General features: G+C 44.3%; 2 protein-coding genes across 2 annotated transcripts in view; both read left to right on the top strand.

The window, feature by feature from the left end:
• The window catches only part of LOC310938169 (histone H3.2), a gene marked incomplete at its 3' end in the record, with an annotated part of 144,022 nt that overhangs the window by 16,134 nt on the left and 104,091 nt on the right, over nt 1–23,797 (top strand). The gene's annotated exons all lie outside the window — the stretch shown is intronic.
• Nucleotides 19,956–21,476, top strand: LOC310938150 (shaker-related potassium channel tsha2; the record flags this gene model as incomplete). Its single annotated transcript, XM_083902600.1, has 1 exon — nt 19,956–21,476. Exon 1 carries the CDS (start codon nt 19,968–19,970, stop codon nt 21,474–21,476), a length of 1,509 nt encoding a protein of 502 aa, XP_083758726.1. The 5' UTR covers nt 19,956–19,967.

The raw sequence follows: 23,797 nt of genomic DNA, 5'->3' as shown, positions 1-23,797 counted from the left end.
AGAAAAGAAAAGACATAAATATTTACTAACGCCAGTGTACGATGAAGTAAAAGTACTGTTCTTTGCTAGCGCCACATAAAGGTCCTGTATATTTTTACTGCCTCAGCTAACGTTCGTTCAGGCGGCGCGAGCGTCTGCTGCCTCAACCGACACCAGGCCATTTATTCACATTTGTACAATTTGCCGTGAAAGCTGGTGTTAAATCGACTTTGACTACAAAGGATTGCTGCTGCTGCTGCTGCTGCTGCTGCTGCTGCTGATGATGCTGATGATGCTGTTGCCACCCTCACCTCCCCCAACCAGGCCCGAGATCACGACGTCGGGAAATAACCCGGTCGCAACGAGACAAGGACGGACTCTCCTCAATGCTCTGCTGCATTGCTGCAATCACAGCCAGGCTAAATGTGTGTGTGTGTGTGTGTGTGTGTGTGTGTGTGTGTGTGTGTGTGGTTTCATTTTCAATCAAAACAGCCATAAATCATATCACGACCACCACCTTCAACTGCTGTGTTTCCTCTCCCTCTGCAGCGCCGCAGATCAATAACGCTAAACAGTGAGATATTAAAGATAAACAGGCGGCTGCTGCTGCTGATGATGCTGCTGCTGCTGATGCTGCTGCTGCTGCTGAAGCTCCGCGGCGCTCTGAGATTTCTGATTTAATCACTGATGTTTTACCCGGGAACACGTTCCCAGTTTTTCTGCCTCAGCTCAGCTACGACAAGCCAGTTAAAATACAAATTGAGGAAATTACACTGGAGCCCCCCGCCCCCAATAAAACCCAAAAATTACAAAATTCTGTTACAATAAACATCTTCATTGTGTTCCTGTTTGCATTAAATCGACGTTTGGTAGAAGGTGAAGGTGTTGAACCAGCAAAAACAAATGATTTTTTTGTTTTAAAGGCGCCATATGTAAGAATGTGGCCAAAAAACGGTTACTACACTCAATTTCAAAAATACCTTAAGGTCTTTTAGGTTTCGTTTTCTGACCTAACTGGCAACCCGTGGTCGCTCGGCAGCTGAGACTCTACTGACCGCAATGATTGGTAGACAGCGGTAGGTGGCGCCACATGACGCCAAAAACATGATTTCAAAACATAAACATGATTTGCAGTCTGCAAAACATTTTTTTTTTTAATGCAAATTATTTGTCTGTACTGTTGTTGTCGGTGAGTTCAGTTTGTTATATGAACATTATTCCTGAGTCTCTGTGACATATTAGGAGGATTTTATGATTTATTACATAATGCACCTTTAAAATAAGATTTAAATAAGTGCAAAAACAAATATAGACGTCAACTGGGTTGAAAAACAAAAGAAACGACACATAAGGAAACGGGCCGACAATAGAGCCTTGAGGGACGCCAAGGTTTGAAAAACGAGGCTAAACTCGACGTAAAAGAAAAACGAAAAGACGTAAATATTTTCTATTTATGTGAAAAAATAGCGCAAATACAGCGGTAAAAAAACAACAACAAAACATTAGGCTGGAATTTATTCCGCGTCTCTGGTGGCGTAACAGCGGGGGGGGTTTTGCAGCGTTGGTCATCCGAGCTGCTGTGTTGTTATTCCTCGCTGTGAGAGGCGCGGCAGGAATGCTGTGTGTGTGTGTGTGTGTGTGTGTGTGTGTGTGTGAGTCTATACATAGAGGGTTGACTGCACCTGTCCCTCTGACTGCTGGTCAGAATTCCACCGACACCTACGAGGACGTCTGAATGCCCGGGAAGCCTCAAAGACAAGAACGTGCTGATTCACCTGCACCTATACACTCTATACACTCTATACACTCTATACACTCTATACACTCTATACACTCTATAACTATATTTTCAATAAACATGGCTTCTCCCTCCCCAGTGGTCGCCATAGTGGACGATCCGCATACTTGAATCGGCAGATGTCTTTACGGCAATTACCCTTCCAGACACAAACTGCCACATTAGTCAAGGATTAGTTCGGCGCTAGGAGTACCACTGGGTACGACTGGGTTGAATTTAGCGCGTCTAATTAGCAATGAGCGATGGGGATTGGGTACGATGCTTGGGGGATGTTCCGGTTCTTGTCCGAGCAAGGGATTCGCCCCTTGACCTGGAAGGGACTGGCATATCTGGCAACCCTCCGGTCAAAAGCCCAATTCCCTTCCATTCTTCTATGGGGTTGCCCCAAACAAGCTAACGTGAAAGTGCAACTATTAGCAGAACATGTTCTGAGTACAGAGTGACCTAGTTTAGTGAATTTGGGCTCCAAGAGAAAACGGTTGTGTTCATTCCTTGTCAGTGAGAAGCCGGTCAGAACCTGGCTGGCGTAGATGATGACGGAGTAGAGATTAGATTATTCCAGAGAGAGATTATGAGTTCCTGATTCTAATAAAGGTCAGATTCATCTTCAGAATTGGAGGTAGCATCTTGACGCTCCTTGTTCTTGAGGGGTTCTTGATGTCGATGTTGGTTCTCTTGGACCACGTATATTCAAATCTTCGCAGACTCCTTGTCTTGTTAACGGTTGGAACTCCAAGTTCCTTCAACAGGAACGAACCATCTTCTTGGAATGCACCTGAAGACATGGTTCCTTCTAATGACATTTGTTCAAGGTCAGACTGATCTTCAGAATTGCAGGTAGCGTCTTGATGCTCCTTGTTCTTGAGGTTCTCGATGTCGATGTTGGTTCTCTTGGACCACGTATATTGAAACTCCTTATGGAGGTTGCTCCAGCTTGTTAACGGTTGGATCTCCAAGTTCCTTCCAACAGCTACGACCCATCGTGTTGGAACACACCCGAAGACGTGGTTCCTTCTAATGACATTTGATCAAGGTCAGACTGATCTTCACATTTGGAGGTCTTGATTGTCTTGATGCTCCTTGTTCTTGGGGTTCTTGATGTCGCTGTTGGTTCTCTTGGACCACGTATATTGAAACCCCTTATATGGAGGTTTCTCCAACTCGTTAACGGTTGGATCTCCAAGTTCCTTCCAAGAGGAACGACCCATCTTCTTGGAACGCACCACGAAGACATGGTTCCTCACACCTATAATCCTGTCAATCCTACGCTTCTAGGAAAAATACATCAAAGGGTGTTTTCGATGATTTCCTGTCCTGAAAAGGTGAAGGTCTGATTTATGGTTGGGGAAGCGAACGCAGATTGCCGTCATGTGCATCAGAGTGACTGATGGTGCGTTTACGCCGTATATCATACGATGACGTTTCGCACAAAGTCACTGCAAAGACGCTTTGAGATCAATACGATGCGAAATGTACGTCATTTGCTTCACTTGTTGTAGCACGAGCTAAAAAGAACCAGACCTTAATCTTTCTTTGTTCTGGCACAGAATTATTTGTATATATGTGTAAGAACCAACTCCTGGTTAGTAAGTCTTTCCTTGGCTTTTGCGCCATCCTTCCCAAAAATCTGTCCAGTGATTTCGCCATAATCTTGAAAACAAACAGATGGAAACAGAGGTAATTACAGAGAATTGGCCTGAGGGTGGCAGCGACACATTGACTTCCAATCCTGGACGACACAAAGAACAAGCTATCATTTCTTTATGATGCTAATCAATGTCCTCTAATACAAACGAAGACTAAACATTGATTGCGGCTCAATACAGAGAGCGATTCGAGTCGTCCGTGTTCTGTAATCAATGCCGCGGAACAGTGATCCTTCCAGGCCACGGGGGACAAACACTGACACTCGAGTCTCAGCGCGGAGACAAAATTAGAGGCTAATTGTTGTGCTAAAAGATCCCATTAGCGCGTGTCATACATCTGCTGTTACTTAACCCCCCCCCCCCCCTCGAGTGACAGGTCGCTCTCAACAAGACACCGACGCTGTGAATTACAGCAGCCGTTCAAGATCCTCAAACGCCTCAGGGCCGCAGATGTCCTCGCCTAGTTTTTGTCCACACCTGCCCCGAATATTCACGGGAAACACCGAAAATATGCGATACTAAGATGGCTGACGTGTTCATTTGATGCTCTATAAATAATTACCAGTTGTTTTTGTGTTTTTTAAATGGAGGATGGAGTGTTTACAAGTAGGGGAAATGTTGGCGTATACTACAATATTAAAGATATGGCATATAATGTGTAATATGTTTCTCTCCTATGAGGTCATATGAAAGTGTTGACATTAGATATGCTAACCAACAAAACGCTAATTGGCTAACATACAAGTGCTGACATGCTAACCAACAAAAAGCTAATGGGCTAACATACAAGTGCTAACATGCTAACCATGAAAGCTAATGGGCTAACATGCAAATGCTGACATTCTAACCAACAAAAAGCTAATGGGCTAACATACAAGCACTGACATGCTAACCAACAAAAGCTAATGAGCTAACATGCAAATGCTGACATGCTAACAAATAATAAGCTAATGGGGTAACATACACATGCTGACATGCTAACCAACAAAAAGCTAATGGGCTAACATACAAGCTAACAAATAAAAAGCTAATGGGCTGATGTACAAGTGCTGACATGCTAGCCAACAAAATGCTAATGGGCTAGCATACAAGCACTGACATGCAAACCAACAAAAAGCGAATGGGGTAACATATAAGTGCTGACATGCTAACCAACAAAAAGTCAATTGGCTAACATGCAACTGCTGACACGCTAACCAACAAAAAGCTAATAAGCTAACATACAAGTGCTGACATGCTAACCAACAAACAGTTAATGGGTAAACATACAAGCGCTGACATGCTAACCAACAAAAAGCCAATGGGCTAACATACAAATGCTAACATGTTACAGTGAGGACGTAAAATCAAAATAGAAATCAACAACTCACTCTCAGGTGAAATGGTGGAAAAGAGGAAGTGAACTGCGTGACCAGGAACTATATTTATAGTAACAGGAAGTGACATCACCTGACCCGGAAGTATTTCTTAATTCATTATTTTTTATTTTGTATATCATTTATCTTTTCACCTCTACTTTAATTCAACTCTCCTGCAGGAAAAAGTCGTACGCTCACTTCCGTCATCAAACCGAGTGTCAGCAAATTCAAATTCAAAGCATTAAGGTTTGTGTGTGTGTGTGTGTGTGTGTGAGTGACCCGAGTTTAGCTTACGGCAGCACAACTTAGCGATTAATGAAGTGCGTTTTGTCCCCTCAGGGCTTCCATAGCCGAGCCACAAACTCACACTGTGCCGCTGCTACGCTGTAAATGAACCCTTTCTTATAAAAGATGATAAGCAGCAGCAGCAGCAGATGATGATGACGATGACGATGATGATGATGATAAGCGCTGAATGGATTCATGGATTTGTTTTTTGGAATTAGCTGCTGGTGATTGACAGCACTGACTCCGCCCCCCTCCCTCCCTCCCTCGCTCGTTCATTCACGACGAGGATGTGAGTGACGTTCTGTCGTAATAAACTCTTCAAACACGGACGCTGTCGTCTGTTTCTGCAGCTGGACGAGACGAGGCGGACGTTTTTATTATCACACGGGCAAACATAGGCGTTGGTGGACGGGGGGGCCGGGGGGGGGGGGGGGGGGGAGGGGCATGTCCTTGTCAAGGACCTAATTACTCTGAGTGAGAGACGGGGGGAGGAGGAAGAGGAGGAGGAGGAGGAACGTAGAGACCTTGTATCTTCATCTTTCCTGCATTGATCTGCACTTGAAAAGATCAGTTCATGTGCTAATAAACGTGCAACGAGCGAAAGGGAAAAAAAAACACGTGCATATTACGTTAATGACACATTCACTTTGTGTTTGTAAAGAGACGGAAAAAACACCTTTGAACCCGTCCGTCGGCGCTCGTTAGCATTTAGCAAGACAAGACGCGTAATTATGAATGGAGAGGAATTAGAATTTGACGCGAGGATGAGTCATCCAGAGAGGAACATCTACATCTACATCCATGTGATGACTTTTTCACGTTTTCTAGAATATAGGGTGTGTATTTGTACACTAATATGTGTAAAAGTACAACTCTATAAGATACAGTTGAGTGCTAAAGCACAACGACAATATGGTATTTAAATGATCTACGACAGTACTCAGTGCTAATAAAGTAGAGTGCTTGTACAATGCTACAACATGAAGCTAATACGGTATAGTACTGAAGTATTACAGGACAGTACAGCTGAAGTACAATGCTAGCACAGCGCTAGTACCATGACGACACACTGCTAATACAACATAGGGATTAAATACCATGGAACAGCGCTTATTTAGCTCAGTGCTAACGCACATGCTAGCAATGCACAATGCTAGAACATGATGGTAGTATGACACAGTACTCTACGATTACACAACATACAATGCTAGTACAGTATACCACTGAAATATTACAGGACAGTACAGCTGAAGTACAATGCTAGCACATCGCTAGTACGATGACAACACACTGCTAATACATCATAGTGATAAGTGCTGTTCCATTATGCTATGGAACAGCACTTATGCTAGCAATGCACAATGCTAGAACATGATGCTAGTACGGTACAGTAAGATTAGACAACATACAATGCTAGTACAGAATAGTACTGAAGTATCACAGTGCAATGCTAAAGTGCTATAGGCTAAGCTACGGTACAGTGCTGGGAGAATAATATAGATTGCTGAAGTACAACTCGTTCTGTATTTGTACAACACAATGCTACTGCAGTACACAGAGCTAGGATAATACTGTGCTAAAATGCAATTAGCACTTGCAACTAGTGAGTTTAGTGTGGGATTAATGGTACTTGTACACTACTCTCTACTATAAAATGATGCTAGTAGGCTAGGCTAGTACAGTTGCTAGCGTCAGGGCTAAAAAAATCACATTATATCATCTAGATTCTTCTTGTGTTTCTCAAGGACATGGCGGATGTTTCTCGTCTTATGTAATAAAGTACAGCAGCAGCATCAGTGACTGCGCTAGTCGCTGGCACGAGTCCACGCATTTTTGTCTGGGTTATTTTAAGACGAGGGAAACCCAAACCTGACACAGACTCAGACTCAAGACTCTGGACTGAAGTGAGTCGCCGGAGGACTTTCAAAACTTCAGACGACTCTGCTGAGTCACAGTTAGCGCGGGGACGCTAACGGCGCCTCCGTGACCTCTTCACCTCTTCACCTCGTTGAGGTTTGTATTTCCCATGAGCCTTTGCTTTTTGTCCTCTTCATAGCTCTCTGTAATGACACAGCACAGAGTCTGTGGACCTCAGATAATTATCACCCGTCGGACGGACAGACAGATCCTGCCCTGACGATGCTAATTGTTAGCTTCGCGTCCCGCAGATTACAGCCTTCACCTCCTCACGCACTCAAAATTAAAGTGTAATTCAGAGTCAGGAATTGAAGGACATGGAAGGGCTAAAGGCTAAAGGTCAAAAATCACAATAGTTCAACATTGAATCTGAAATTAAAATTAGCTTAAATGCTAAACGTGTAAGTGTTGTGTAGTATGCTAAGTTATAGCGTAACATGAAGCTAGGTGGCTACGCTCAGATGGATTAAAGGAACGTTTTTTTCATTTTTGTTAATCAGCCAAAACATGTTGTTTTATTGTAAATAAATTCAAATTCTAACATAAATTAGCGTTTAAAGGATTAGTGAACTGTGTCACCTCCCCCGACCTTTGACCTCTGACATCTAGAGCTGTTTATCGAGAGCAGAGAAAGTTACGGCGTGGTCGGTGTGAGACATGTGAGACGTGAGATATGTGAGACGGCCTCACACCCCGACACACTCTGACATTCGTGGCTTCGTCTTTATTAAACATGAACCTGAGCGCGGTGGAAACACGCGGTGGTGAAGTGGAATAAAAGTGACAAACTCTTTTGACCTCGTTCAGCTTTGTTCTCAAACTTCATTATCTTCATTAATTGATGTCACGGGAAGTTTCCCCGCGAGACGGCAGCTTTGGAGATTCTGATTTTCCGACGGCGTTTAAATCTTCCCACTGAGGCAGAGACGACGTACCCGACCGTGACGCTAGCGCCGTTTGGTTCCTCGGATTTCTCGAAGTTTTGCTTCTTTGGGGGGTGGAGCTTATCGCTGTTTGACTCGAAATGGGAACACGAAGTCTTCGGAAAAGTGATAATTGACATTATAAATAACCCTCAAATAGAGTTTCTGCACATAACGAGCAGTAAAGTCGCCCCCTGGTGGACAGAATACAGGTTTCAAACACTTTCAAATTGGCTTGAATTTCTGGACTATTTCCTATTTTAAGGGGTCGCAACAGATGATCACACTGTACAGAGGTTTAGGCCGGTATCGCCTTCTTGTCACTCGTTTATTCGCGGACCGAAACCGTTAACCCAATCAGTACCTCTGGTGCCTTGCTCAGAGTTACCACAGCCCCTGATGTGTTTGGATTCGAACCAGCAACCAAGTTCCCCTTCTATTAGGCTAACCCTAACCCTAACCCTTGACATTATACATAACTCTCAAATAGAGTTTCTGTACAAAACAAGCAGTAGAGTCGTCCCCCTGGTGGACATTCTTGAGAATACAGGTTTCAAACACTTCCAAACTGGCTAGAAATTCTGGTTCATGTCCTATTTTTGTGGCGAAAACATAACATAACAATGACCACAGTTCTCCCTCTAGGGGTCGCTACAGAGGATCACACTGTATAGATCCGGGGCTTGAGACCAGACTAGTTAACCCAATCAATACCTCTAGTGCCTTGCTCAGAGTTACCACAGCCCCTGATGTGTTTGGATTCAAAGCAGCAACCAAGTTCCCCTTCTATTAGGCTAACCCTTACCCTAACCCTAACCCTAACCCTAACCCTATTAGGCTAACCCTAACCCTAACCCTAACCCTTGACATTAAAAATAACTCTCAAATAGAGTTTCTGTACATAACAAGCAGTAGAGTCGCCCCCTGGTGGACATTCTTGAGAATACAGATTTCAAACACTTCCAAACTGGCTATAAATATCGGACCATGTGCTATTTTTATGGCGAAAACATAACAATGACCACAGTTCTTCCTCTAGGGGTCGCTACAGAGGATCACACTGTATAGATCCGGGGCTTGGGACCAGAATAGTTAACCCAATCAATACCTCTGGTGCCTTGCTCAGAGATACCACAGCCCCTGATGTGTTTGGATTCGAACCAGCAACCAAGTTCCCTTTCTATTAGGCTAACCCTAACCCTAACCCTAACCTGGATAAAGGGTTTTTAAAAGGGTTCTTGGTGGAACCCTCCAAAAGGGTTCCTGGTGGAAGGTTCTACCTGGAGCCAAAAAGGGTTCTCCTATGAGGACAAGCCGAAGAACCTTATATGGTTCTACTGAGCACTCAGGTTCTTCTCGGGTTAGCTACAACCAAACCAAAATCTAACGTTAAAAGAACGTTCCCTCAGGGTAGGAGCCCAACGCTCCGTTAACGTTGCAACAAAGGAGTTCCAAAAACTGGAACGTTCTCCCGCGGTTGCACCGTGGATTCCACACAACGTTCCCCTATGGTTGTATTTAATTTTTTTTACAACTAAAAGAGAACGAGCTCTGACTGATGGAGCAGTTGTGAGTTCTGGATGTGAGGACAAGACCTCTCGTGACCTCCTTGTCGTCCAAAATGTTGTGATCTGAGATAAAAGCAAAAGTGAAATTCCTGCAGCGAACAGGAAATAAGAAAATGTGGCGCAAACATTTGATCGGCGAAAAACACACAAAGCCGTTTTTTTTCCCTCTCTCTCTCTCTCTCTCTCTCTCTCTCTCTCTCTCTCTCTCTCTCTCTCTCTCTCTCTCTCTCTCTCTCCCCTCGCTGCGTCTCTAGCCTCTGATTTGCATAATGAACAGGCGAGAATACAATTATAGTAATTACCCGCGGTGAGATGACCCCAATCAAAGCATTCGCCAGAAGCAATTATAACGAGGTGTCGTCGGTATAAATCTTTAACTTCGGAGAGGACAGAGATAGAGACGTGAAACATGAACGCGTGACGTAAAAAATGACGATTCCGATCGTTAACTTTCATGTCCTTTTGATGCTCATTGAAGCTAACTGCGACTTCGGGCGTTCCTCAGGGATCTGGTCTGGGACCGATCGTTTTATTTCAATGATCTGCCGCCGCGGCCTTCGTGTGTGCACTGAAAACTGTTTTTTCGGAGGCTACGGAGGAGCTGGCAAAGCTTTTGTTTTGGCAAGAAATAAGTGAGGGTGTAATTTAAATGCAGTGAATCCCAGCTGACAAAGGCGGGGTCACGGCGGGGTCACGTCCCGAACTGGTTGCCAGGCTAACATACAGAGACGCACAACCATTTAAGCTGCGTTCACACGCTATGGGAATGCAAATTTGTCGCCATTCAAGCACGGAAAAAGAACCCTGAATGACCCTGAACTTCTTGCTAACAATGCTAGCCACCGCTATGCCCCTGTGACCCACAAGGCTTTCCAAGTCGTTAGGATCTTAGCAGCAAGCTGAGTTAAGGATATAAGCATTTTCATAAGAATTGCTTCTATCATGATAAAGATATACATAAGTTTTCATGTAAACGTATACACCGATGACACCAGCGTGTTTGCCAAAGGTCGACACACAGATGCTAACGCTCAACCATTTATGCTGCGTTCACACGCTATGGGAATGCAAATTTGTTGCCAGAAAGTTTACATACAAGCACGGAAAAAGAACACTGAACTTCTTGCTAACAACGCTAGCTTCCGCTATGCCCCTGTGACCCTCAAGGCTTTCCAAGTCGTTAGGATCTTAGCAGCAAGCTGAGTTAAGGATATTAGCATTTTCATAAGAATTGCTTCTATCATGATAAAGATATACGAAAGTTTTCATGTCAACGTATACACCGATGACACCGGCGTGTTCGCCAAAGGTCGACACACAGATGCTAACGCTCAACCATTTATGGTGCGTTCACACGCTATGGGAATGCAAATTTGTTGCCAGAAAGTTTACATACAAGCACGGAAAAAGAACCCTGAACTTCTTGCTAACAACGCTAGCCACCGCTATGCCCCTGTGACCCTCAAGGCTTTCCAAGTTTTTAGGATCTTAGCAGCAAGCTGAGCTAAGGATATATTAATTTTCATAAGAATAGCTTCTATCATGATAAAGAAATACATACGTTTTCATGTCAACGTATACACCGATGACACCGGCGTGTTCGCCAAAGGTTGACACACAGATGCTAACGCTCAACCGTTTATGCTGCGTTCACACGGTATGGGAATGCAAATTTGTCGCCAGCAAGTTTACATACATGCGCGGAAAAAGTACCCTGAAGGACCCTGAACTTCTTGCTAACAATGCTAGCCACCGCTATGCCCCTGTGACCCTCAAGGCTTTCCAAGTCGTTAGGATCTTAGCAGCAAGCTGAGCTAAGGATATTAGCATTTTCATAAGAATTGCTTCTATCATGATAAAGATATACAAAAGTTTTGATGTAAACGTATACACTGATGACACCGGTGTGTTCGCCAAAGGTCGACACACAGATGCTAACGCACAACCATTTATGCTGCGTTCACATGGTATGGGAATGCAAATTTGTCGCCAGCAAGTTTACATACAAGCGCGGAAAAAGAACCCTGAACTTCTTGCTAACAACGCTAGCCACCGCTATGCCGTGTGACTCTCAAGGCTTTCCAAGTTTTTAGGATCTTAGCAGCAAGCTGAGCTAAGGATATATTAATTTTCATAAGAATTGCTTCTATCATGATAAAGAAATACATACTTTTTCATGTCAACGTATACACCGATGACACCGGCGTGTTCGCCAAAGGTCGACACACAGATGCTAACAGACAACCGTTTATGCTGCGTTCACACGGTATGGGAATGCAAATTTGTCGCCAGCAAGTTTACATACATGCGCGGAAAAAGTACCCTGAAGGACCCTGAACTTCTTGCTAACAATGCTAGCCACCGCTATGCCCCTGTGACCCTCAAGGCTTTCCAAGTCGTTAGGATCTTAGCAGCAAGCTGAGCTAAGGATATTAGCATTTTCATAAGAATTGCTTCTATCATGATAAAGATATACAAAAGTTTTCATGTAAACGTATACACCGATGACACCGGCGTGTTCGCCAAAGGTCGACACAGATTAAATGTGTGTCTTTTTGTGCGGGTTTTTCTTCAGATTAGCAAAACGTCCTGACAACGGCTCAGCGCCGCATGAGCGTATTCAGACTGTGATGGGATGTGACAGCTCAATCTTTGCTTCTCTGCATACCGCCGCCGTTGCCGGGAGGCAGCGAGAAAAGAGAAAGAGAAAGAGAGGCCCGGCCTACGTTGCCACGGCTACCGACAGTCTGGCACGGCAGGTAAACCTCCACCTCCTCCACCACCACCGCTGCCGTCCCCCAGCTCAGCTCAGGGGAGAAAGAGGCTGTGAATGAATTCGGCTTCAGACCTGGTTTCCTTTTCCCTGTCCTGCACAGACGGCGCGAGACTGTAAATGACCAGATTTACATTGACGACACGCCGCGTCTCTGCAGGGACGACGTCAGGGTCAGAGCGGCTGCGGCGACGCGGCCTCGTTAGCGCCGAGCGCTTGTGTGTGTGTTTCCTGTAGCGCCCCCCTGCTGTGGTTATGGGGTTGTATAAAGTTGGGTCCAGGTCTTCTTACGTATTTACATATCACCTAGGCAACGTACTAAAAGGAAACGTATATAATTACGTTCAATAGTCAGTTTCAGAATGATGTGTGAATATTTATTTTTAGTTTTAGTAAATAATTCAACAAAAAGTCGAAATTGTGTGACATTAAAACAGTTTTCAAAACTTAAAACCTGAGCATTTTCTGACTTTATCTGCTTTCTATTTTTTGATGACATTTTTGCCGAATCTTAATTTTAAAACAATCGGCCGTCCCCACCTGTGACTTAGCTATTATAGCTAGTCAGCTAATATGTCGTTAGCATTAGATAAGCCATGGTCTGTCCAATATAGACCAAACTAGACCAACATAGACCAGCATAGACCAACATACACCAACATGGACCAGCATAGACCAGCATAATGGCGATAGTGGACCAGAACAGTCCAACATAGATCAACATAGACCAACATAGGTCAACATGGACCAGCATAGACTAATATAGCCTGGCATAGACCAGTGTCATTTCTGGTTGACCAGAATAGACCGACATGGACCAACATAGACCAACATAGACCAACATAGACCAACATGGACCACATAGACCAAGATAGACCAAGATAGACCATCATAGTCCAACATAGACCAGCATAATGATGACGGTGGACCAGAATAGTCCAACATAGACCAACATAGACCAGCATAATGATGACGGTGGACCAGAATAGTCCAACATAGACCAACATAGACCAACATGGACCAACATAGACCAACATAGACCAAGATAGACCAACATGGACCAACATAGACCAACTTAGACCAACATAGACTAAGATAGACCAACATAGACCAGTATAGATCAACATAGACCAACATAGACCAGTATTGACCAACATAGACCAGTATAGATCAACATAGATCAACATAGACCAGTATAGATCAACATAGACCAACATAGACCAACATAGACCAGCATAATGATGACGGTGGACCAGAATAGTCCATCATAGACCAACATGGACCAACATAGACCAACATAGACCAGTATAGATCAACATAGACCAACATAGACCAGTATTGACCAACATAGACCAGTATAGATCAACATAGACCAACATAGACCAACATAGACCAGTATAGATCAACATAGACCAACATAGACCAACATAGACCAGTATAGATCAACATAGACCAACATAGACCAACATAGACCAGCATAATGATGACGGTGGACCAGAATAGTCCATCATAGACCAACATGGACCAACATAGACCAACATAGACCATCATAGTCCAACTTAGACCAACATAGACCAAGATAGACCAACATAGACCAACATAGACCAACATAGACCATCATAGACCAACTTAGACCAGTATAGATCAACATGGACCAACATAGACCAACATAGACCAACATAGACCATCATAGTCCAACTTAGACCAGTATAGATCAACATAGACCAACATAGACCATCATAGACCAACTTAGACCAACATTAAAGCAAAGAAGGAACAATAATCTGTAAATGATTGATAAAAAAAACTGCAGTTAAATCATATTTTAACTTCAGTGAAAAGACAAATGAAAACAGGTGTATGATATAAATATAAAGTGTTAACAAGTTTTGTACATTAATAATAGTTTATGAAGTGTTTACTACTCTGCTTATTAAGGGGATTTAAAGTAAAGTCTCCGTCCAGTCGTCTTCCCTCTCTCTCCCTCTCTCTCCCTCTCTCTCTACTCCTGAAGCCTGAAGTGGAAACCTGGTCTTGGCGGCTCGGGTCTGGCACAGCGAACTGTTTTCTGATCCCAAACGTTCCCAGAGCGTTTGGACGGCGCTGACCCCGTGATTGATGGCGCTATTCTTATTACCGTGACCCATTACGTAAAAGCCAGTCAGACCCTAAAAATAAGAGCAGGCTTTTCAGGACATTCATTGTTTGCTTTAGCACAGGAGCAGGAATCCAGATCCATCCGTCACTGAACCCTCCCTCCCTTCAACACCGGTCAAACAACCAACAAACCAACCCCCCCCCCCCCAGATTAGCCACATTAGCGTCGCTGCATGCTGCTGTGGGTTAAAGTTATTGGTGCTTCAGTGCTTCAGTGCTTCAGTGACACAAACACAGGAGGCAGATTTCCAGATGAAATGTGGCTCCGTGGAAAAAGTCCAACATCCACATTTTCCTTCACATGTGCAACAGATTGCTGATGTTTCTGATCTAATCCTGAGGCTGAAATCTGCACCGCAGTTTCCTGAAACCTCACGTGGACTTCATGTTTTGACACTCGGAATCCAAACTCACAACCCAAACATGATACGTTCATTATTATGAGACAGGGAAAAGTTTAAAATATTACATTTTTATAACAGAGAGTGTGAAAATATCTGTAATACGTTGCCAAACCTCTGATAATGTGTCAATAACAATCACTAGATTCATCATTTGTCTCTGAGAAAAAAGGACAATAAAGTTCTCGATTTGATTAGCGTGAAGCTAATAACCTGTTGCTATGTTAAAACCTTTGTTCCTGACCAGCTCTTCACTTAGCTACCTGAGCTAAACTAGCTTGTAAACTTTGAGTGAGTCAGTGGATAAACCTTACTCCTCCTGACTAGTTTAGCTTGGAAGCTAATATTAACTCAACTATTAGCCATCACCACCACCACCACCTCTGACTTAGCTAGCATACCATAGCTAGTCAGCTAATAGTGTGTCTCAACAACTGGCCTTGACTTGGCTACTTTAACTAACTTAGCTTGTAAATGAACCTTGCTCCCAACGACTTTGCTAGCTTAGTCTGAAGCTAATAAACTTGGCACATTATTAAATAAACATTGAGCCATCACCGCCTCTGGCTAATAACGTTTCATTAAGATTAGATAAAGCATGGTGCTATTGACCATCTGTGAAATGCTATCTAAGCTAATTTAACTTCAGTTTTCATAAAATAATACTTTTGGTCATGACTGCTGACTAAACTACTGTAGCTAACTTATTGTGTGTAGCTAATAACATGTTGCTAATGTCAGCTGAGTATACTGATGCTAAGCTAGTTAATTGAACAGGTTAAGAAACATGACATGGATGTTAGCATTTTAACAGATAAATGAGATTCAATGTTAAGAAAAACAGTTGTTTTTAGACTAAGATATTTGCAGATTTTTTGAGGAACACGTTTTTAGAAATGGTTAAAGTGAAACACGGAGCAGGAGTTTGTACGAAGTTAAACTCTACGTGAACTTTCACTTCCTCTGCAGCTGGAGAACAGAGCGAGGTCGAGTCGTAAAACACGGATCTGTGCTCATTAAAACCAGCTGACAGAGAATGAAAGCTTTTCGTTTAGTTTGCTCAAAACCCTCTCAGTTTTCAAAATAAAAGTCTTGATTGGGATTCATCCATATCAAAACTCAACCCAATAATTTTCAAAATAAAAGTCTTGGATTGTCTTTATCCGGGCTAAAACACAACCTCATGTTTTTTTCAAAATAAAAGCTTCAGTTTAGTTTGCTCCACACTAAAACATAACCCTCTTAGTTTTCAAAATAAAAGTCTTCATCGGTATTCATCCACATAAAAACACAACCCTGAAGATTTCAAAATAAAAGTCTTGATTGGGATTGGTCCACATTAAAACACAACACTGTTTTTCAAAATAAAAGTCTTGATTGGTATTCATTCAGATGAAAACTCAACTCTGTAGATTTCAAAATAAAGGTCTTTATTGGTATTCATCCACATTAAAACGCAACGCTGCTGTTTTCAAAATAAAAGTCTTGATTGGGATTCGTCCACATTAAAACACAACACTGTGGTTTTCAAAATAAAAGTCTTGATTGGTATTCATTCAGATTAAAACTCAACTCTTCAGATTTCAAAATAAAAGTCTTGATTGGTATTCATCCACATTAAAACGCAACGCTGCTGTTTTCAAAATAAAAGTCTTGATTGGGATTCGTCCACATTAAAACACAACACTGTGGTTTTCAAAATAAAAGTCTTGATTGGTATTCATTCAGATTAAAACTCAACTCTTTAGATTTCAAAATAAAAGTCTTGATTGGTATTCATTCAGATTAAAACTCAACCCTGCAGTTTTCAAAATAAAAGTCTTCTGTCTTCATCCACACAAAAACACCACCTCATATATTTTCAAAATAAAAGCTTCAGTTTCTTCTACTCCACACTAAAGCACAACCCTCTAATTTTTCAAAAAATATTCATATCATTTCATACGTCGTCTCGTGTTCTTTCATCTCTTTGTCTTGACCTCACATTACGACTAATCGCCTCTCGCCGTTTGAAGGCGCTGGCGAACGATGAGCGCGTCTCACAGATCACTGTCATCGCTGCGACGCTGTCGACCGACACATCGGCAACTCTTCAGTCATCTCACTGCGGACGTTTAATTACACAGGACATGAGATGTTAAAGACGGGGGGAACTCCCCCGTGGAGAGCTGTGGACTGATCCTGGATCAGTCAGCAGCTGATCCTGGAAATAAACACGGGGGTTAAATAAAGTCACCGCGCCGTCTTCACACATCGATGGCGTGTCTGTGATATCTGATTTTTTACGCAGGTTCCACGTCACGTTAGCACGTTAGCAGCACCGTGGGGAGGTCATGGTGAGTGAACGTCGCTCATGTCCTAATTCCGCGCTAACCCTAACCCCAAAAAAAACGTATTTTCAAATTTTGTTTTTAAACTTCTCTCTGGTTTTCTTGGACGTTTACGTGAGACCTTCGGACCTCAGACCCTCGACTCTCGTGGTCCAGAATTACACACAAAAAACAACCTCATCCATTATGATGACAGTGAAAATGCTTAAATGGGTGGGAATTTAAAGGTCACGATGAAACGACGCAGGCCTCCGCTGGTCTCGCTCGGTCCCAGCGGCGCTGACATGTCGGGTTTTCAGTGAACCTCTCACGAGCAACAAACACTGACGTCCAAAAACAACCCCCGAGAAACCAGGGGCTGGGTCACGCGTGACGGCGTTCTCATGGACGATGATGGACGATGATGGATCATCATGGACGACGATGATGGTCTACAGGAACAAACGTCAGGAGACGTGAGAAAACGGTTGGTTTAGGAAGCGAAATCAGAGATTATGAGTGTAGGCTCCGCCCCCCAAGAGGTAGAGGTACGGTACGGTACGGTACGGTACGGTACGCAACCCCAGACTCTGAGTATAGGCTCCGCCCTCAAAGTGCTGGGGTTGCGGCATGGTGCGTAACCCCAGATTCTATTGATATAGGCTCCGCCCCCTCTAAAATCTAGAACTACGGATAGTACGCAACCCCAGATTCTTTGAGAATAGGCTCCACCCTCTAAAAAGCTAGCATTATGGATTGTACGCAACCCCAAATTCTTTGTGAATAGGCTCCGCCCTCTAAAAGCTAGCGTTACGGATGATACTCAACCCAGATTCTTTGAGAATAGGCTCCACCCTCTAAAAAGCTAGCATTATGGATTGTATGCAATCCCAGATTCTGTGAGAATAGGCTCCGCCCTCTAAAGGCTAGCTTTATGGAAGGTACGCAACCCCAGATTCTGTGAGAATAGGCTATGCCCTCTAAAAGCTAGCTTTACGGAAGGTACGCAAACCCAGGTTCTTTGAGAATAGGCTCCGCCCTCTAAAAAGCTAGCATTATGAATAGTACGCAAACTCCAGATTCTTTGAGAATAGGCTTCATCCACCAAGGGTTAGCATTATGGATAGTACGCTAACCCAGATTATGTAGGAATAGGCTCCGCCCACCAAAAGTTAGCATTATGGATGGTATGTAACCCCAGATTATGTGGGAATAGGCTATGGAAACAGTCAGATTATTTGTCGTAATGTGACGAATCAGAACTCAGAATGATCCATTTGTTATTTTCCAGAGTAAAAAGGAGGCGGGGCTGTAAATTAAGTAAATGATGCAAAATGAAAATGTCGTCATGGAATAATAAACGTAATCCGCCCAGATTATGTCTGATTAGATCCTTAAAACAAACAGAAAAAGAGGAAACTGTTGCCAGCGACGTCTTCACTGTGTTTTTACCAAATATGTTTTTAATTGTTTTTTTTTTCCTTCATAAACCTTTGTTTTCCTCTCAAATCATCGTTTGTTTTCAGACGTCAAAAGTTTCCTGGAATATAATCCGACCCTGAAATTTGATTTTTTGTGTTTTCTCGTTATAGCTCCAAATAAATGTTTATTTAACGGTAAATAGAAAGCTGCTGTGTTTTGACCCTCGGGGGCTTCCGTACGCGTCTCACATGTGATTTTGATGAGTTTGTGACTGGATTTGTTTCATCTTCACACATTTAAACAGTGATTTTTTTTTACACAGAAAAACATCAACAAGATCATTTTTTTCTGCCTCTTTTCATGTTTTTTTCCCCCAAACTAATCCTGGGGATTCTTTTCTGAATGACTCTGTCGTCATCTCAGCTCGTTCACATGCAGATCTCCTCCTCCTCCTCCTCCTCCTCCTCCTCCTCCTCCTCTTCTCCCTCGGGTCATTCCATGGGAAAAGAAAGTTTTCCTGAGGCTCTGGGAGAAATCCAGCTATTTTAAGGAACTCACTGATCTGCGCTTTATTTCCATCACGCTGCTCTTTTCTCTCTTCTTTCTCCTCCTCCACTTGTTGCACTAAATCCACTCTTCTTCCTCTTCCTCTTTTTCTTCTTCTTCTTCTTCCTGAAACAGCTGCGGCTGATGTGTCACGCGCAGGATCCCAGCTGAGGCTGCGTGACACTGCGGACTCTCCGCGTTCGTGCGTGGATCGGATCGGACGGAAGAGGACGCGCGCTCCACAGCTACAGGTATTGGAATAGGAAAATAATGCTTTAAAAAAAAGAAAAAAAATATATTTTTGTTGTTGTTTTCTTTTAAAAGAAAGCCTGAGCGCGTGCTCATCATGTTTACAAATATGACATCATGTCTCCAGGAACAACAGGTCATGTGATAACCTTGAGCCCGTGCCACATGGAGACGATTACGCACGGCGCTCTGTTGTGGCGCACGTGGATGATTCCTCGTAAACAAAATATGATTTTTATTGTCTCGTGCGTGTTTGTTTATAGATAAAGATGTGGCCGGGATTCACATGTGTGTGTGTGTGTGTGTGTGTGTGTTTGTGTCCCTCCTCTTCCTCAGCGAGAGAGCGCGCGCGCGCACACACACGCGTCAGGGGCTGTTTAAAATGCAGCGGATGTGACAGCGCGAGTCCAGACGAGAGCGGCGCGTGGACGTGGAAGAAGAGGTGAGCGTGACAGCGAAGGAGGAGGAAGAGGAAGAGGAGGAGGAGGAGGCGCGAGGATGGAACCAGAACCAGAACCAGCACCAACACACACACACACATAGAGAGAGAGAGAGAGAGAGAGAGAGGAGCTGGTGCGGTGCGGTGCGTGGCGGCGCGTGGAGGACCGAGGTGCGCGCGCGGGGCGGCTGAAGATGACAGTGGTGCCCGGCGAGAACCTGGATGAGACCGTGGCGCTGGCCGCGCTGTGCGCGCACGACGCCGCCTACGACCCGGAGCGCGCGCAGGTGACCCAGGAGTGCTGCGAGCGCGTGGTCATCAACATCTCCGGGCTGCGCTTCGAGACGCAGCTGAAGACGCTCGCGCAGTTCCCCGGCACGCTGCTGGGCGACCCGCGCAGGAGGATGCGCTTCTTCGACCCGCTGCGCAACGAGTACTTCTTCGACCGCAACAGACCCAGCTTCGACGCGGTCCTCTACTACTACCAGTCCGGCGGGAGGCTGCGCAGACCCGTCAACGTGCCCGTGGACATCTTCATGGAGGAGATCAAGTTCTACGAACTCGGCGACGACGTGATCGAGAACTTCAAAGAGGACGAGGGGTTCATCAAGGAGGAGGAGCGGCCGCTGCCCGAGGGCGAGTTCCAGCGCCAGGTCTGGCTCCTGTTCGAGTACCCGGAGAGTTCCGGTCCGGCGCGCGGCATCGCCATCGTGTCCGTGCTCGTCATCCTCATCTCCATCGTCATCTTCTGCATGGAGACTTTACCGGAGTTCAAGGAGGAGTCGAGGGTGTTCGACGATCATCAGCGGGAGCAGCGGGAGCAGACGTTGGCCGCCAACGGCACCGCGCGCGCCGGCGGCAACGGGAAGCCGAACCCCTTCACGGACCCGTTCTTCATCGTGGAGACGCTGTGCATCGTCTGGTTCTCCTTCGAGCTGCTCGTGCGCTTCCTGGCGTGCCCGAGCAAGCCCGCGTTCTTCAAGAACATCATGAACACCATCGACATCGTGGCCATCATGCCCTACTTCATCACGCTCGGCCTGGAGCTCGCCGAGCACCAGGGCAACGGCCAGCAGGCCATGTCGCTCGCCATCCTGCGCGTCATCCGCCTGGTGCGCGTCTTCCGCATCTTCAAGCTCTCGCGCCACTCCAAGGGCCTGCAGATCCTCGGCAAGACGCTGCAGGCGAGCATGCGCGAGCTGGGCCTCCTCATCTTCTTCCTCTTCATCGGCGTCATCCTCTTCTCCAGCGCGGTCTACTTCGCCGAGACCGACGACCCGGACTCGACGTTCAGCAGCATCCCGGACGCCTTCTGGTGGGCGGTGGTCTCCATGACGACGGTGGGCTACGGCGACATGTGCCCGGTCACCATCGGCGGCAAGATCGTGGGCTCGCTGTGCGCCATCGCCGGCGTGCTGACCATCGCGCTCCCGGTGCCGGTGATCGTCTCCAACTTCAACTACTTCTACCACCGCGAGACGGAGCACGAGGAGCAGCTGCAGTACACGCACGTCACGTGCGGGCAGCAGCAGCAGCAGCAGCAGCACCCGGCGTCCTTCGGCGACTTCCGGCGCAGCGACAGCAGACCGTCCCTGTGCAAGTCGGAGTACCCGGACTGCGGCGAGGACGCGGACTCGCTCAAGTTCACCAACTGCAGCCCGCACAAGGCGGCGCGGTGCGCGGGGAAGCTCACGGACGTGTGAGCGCGGGACCCACGGACACGGACCCGCACGCGCATTAAAAGGTTCTGTCTTTTTTTTTTTGTTGGTGAGCAGAAGCTGGATTTATCCTCATCCACAAACCCCCGGGGGGACACGTCTTCCATTACGCACGTGCGTCTCTCCTGCGGTCCCGGGTCAGCCTGTAGCCAAGTGTAGCACTTTATTATGAATTATGATTCATATTTATTATCATTCTCATCACATTAGAGTCACCTTTTGACCTTCTGATTGTAGGCTTCACCTTTTAATACCATTTCCTGGACAAAAAATTTAGTCTGAGATTATGTTTCCTACTTTATTTCACCGTCAGATAAATGTTTCCTAACGGGAAACACACATATCTAAACTGTTCACTCCCATAGAGAAAATCACTGATTTTAGCGCATGCACACACACACACACACACACAGGAGCTCCTGGTCTACTGCTGCCCCCTGTGGCCACTTTGCGTCACTGAAATAAATCAGAGCAAAACACATTGTTGATGCCGAATTCACCAAAGGACACGTGTGGACGGTGGCGAAAGAGGCAGCAGTGGATTATCAGCTCCTGTGTCTCAGGAGGGTCACGCAGGATTAGAAACGATGGTTTTCTCTATGGGGTTTGGTGCAGGGTTTAGAAACTTCAAGAAAACGGTGAAATAAAGACGTGAAACGCAGTTTTTTAACACGTATTAGACACACACACACTCACACACTCACACTCTTGTACTTGCTGCATACTGAGGACCAGCATTTCCACTTTATAAATCAACACAATTACAAATATCTACTTCATGAATGACATCTACATAGAACTACTGGTTGCAGTACCATAAAATGTCTGCAGGTGGAGCCCCAGAGCAAAAAGGGCTGGAAAACTTTTTCGATTTTATTTTATTTTTTAAAATTTTTGGTCCAACATTTTACAAAAACGTCATTCTATACTATGTCTTCCAAAATTTGAAAAAGAAATTTGACCCAAGATTTTAAAAAAAATGTTGACCCAAATTTTGAAAAAAAAATTTGACACCAAATTTTTGGTCCAAAATTTGAAAAAAAAAATTGACCCCAAAAAAAAAAAAAAATTTGACCCAAAATTTGAACAAAAATGTTGACCCACATTTTGAAAAAAATTTGAAAAAAATTTTTACCCAAAATTTTTGGTACAAAATTTGAAAGAAAAAAATTGGTCCAAAATTTGAAAAAAAAATTTTGGTCCAAAATTTGAAAAAAAAAAATTTGGTTCAAAATTTGAAAAAAAAACATTTGGTCCAAAATTTGAAAAAAAACATTTGGTCCAAAATTTGAGAAAAAGTCGTCCAAAATTAAAATTGGAGGCCAAAATGTCCTCACTCCTTAAAAATTACCTCACTTTGTTGGTTTAAAACCCTCACAGGTCCTCAGTATGCAGCAAGTACACACACACACACATACACACACTCTATCCCAGGCCAGGAGCGCCCCCGTGTGGACGACAGGAGACACCGCAGCGGTGGATGGATGCAGTTTCTATAGCAACCGTCCAGACTTTTCTGTATTGTCTGACTGGGAAAAAAAAATAGAGAGAGAAAAAAAACAGTGTTGGAGAAAAACCACCATGTTGTGGAGGAGCCTCCATGTTGTTTGAGTTCAGTGAAGAGGATTCACCGTCATTCACCACCTTCTTATTATTGTTATTATTATTATTATTATTATGCATAGGGAAATATGACCCATCTGCAGCACGTTTAAATTCTGAAAAATAGGGTTTAAAACAACACAATCTGATTTATTTTGATCATTTTTAATATAAAAACTGAACCAAAAAAATACAAATTTGACAAAAAATTCAAAATTATATCTTAGGATTTAATAACATGCCAATAAAATACTCACACAAACAAAAACATATTGATAATTGATCAGTTTTATTCAAGAAAATCCACTGCACTACAAACAAACAACAACAACAGGTGACGAGGCGATGATTCTGGCTCCTCCCACTTCTGGCCCCTCCTACTTATGGCTCCTCCCACTTCTTCTTCTTCTTGAGGACGAATCATTTCAACATAATCTTTCCCGAAAAAAAGGAGGATTTTTTTTTCTCTCGAACTGATGGAATAAAAACAAAAAACCCTGTGAAGGTCAGAGGTCAGAGGTCAGAGGTCACGACCCCTTGTCACTGGATTATAATATGCTGAGTCATCGACGGACAGAGGAAAAGAGGGCGTGTCCTAACTGAGGTGAGTCATGTGATGATGTTTGTGTGAAAAGTCGAAATTACAGACGTCAAAACAACAACAAAAACTGGCAAATATGTCGATAAATTACGTTTTTTAACCT

The sequence above is a fragment of the Microchirus variegatus genome (genome assembly GCF_963457635.1).
Source record: "Microchirus variegatus genome assembly, chromosome: 16".
NCBI classification, from domain to species: Eukaryota; Metazoa; Chordata; class Actinopteri; order Pleuronectiformes; family Soleidae; genus Microchirus; species Microchirus variegatus.
This window is presented reverse-complemented; position numbering and strand designations above follow the sequence as displayed.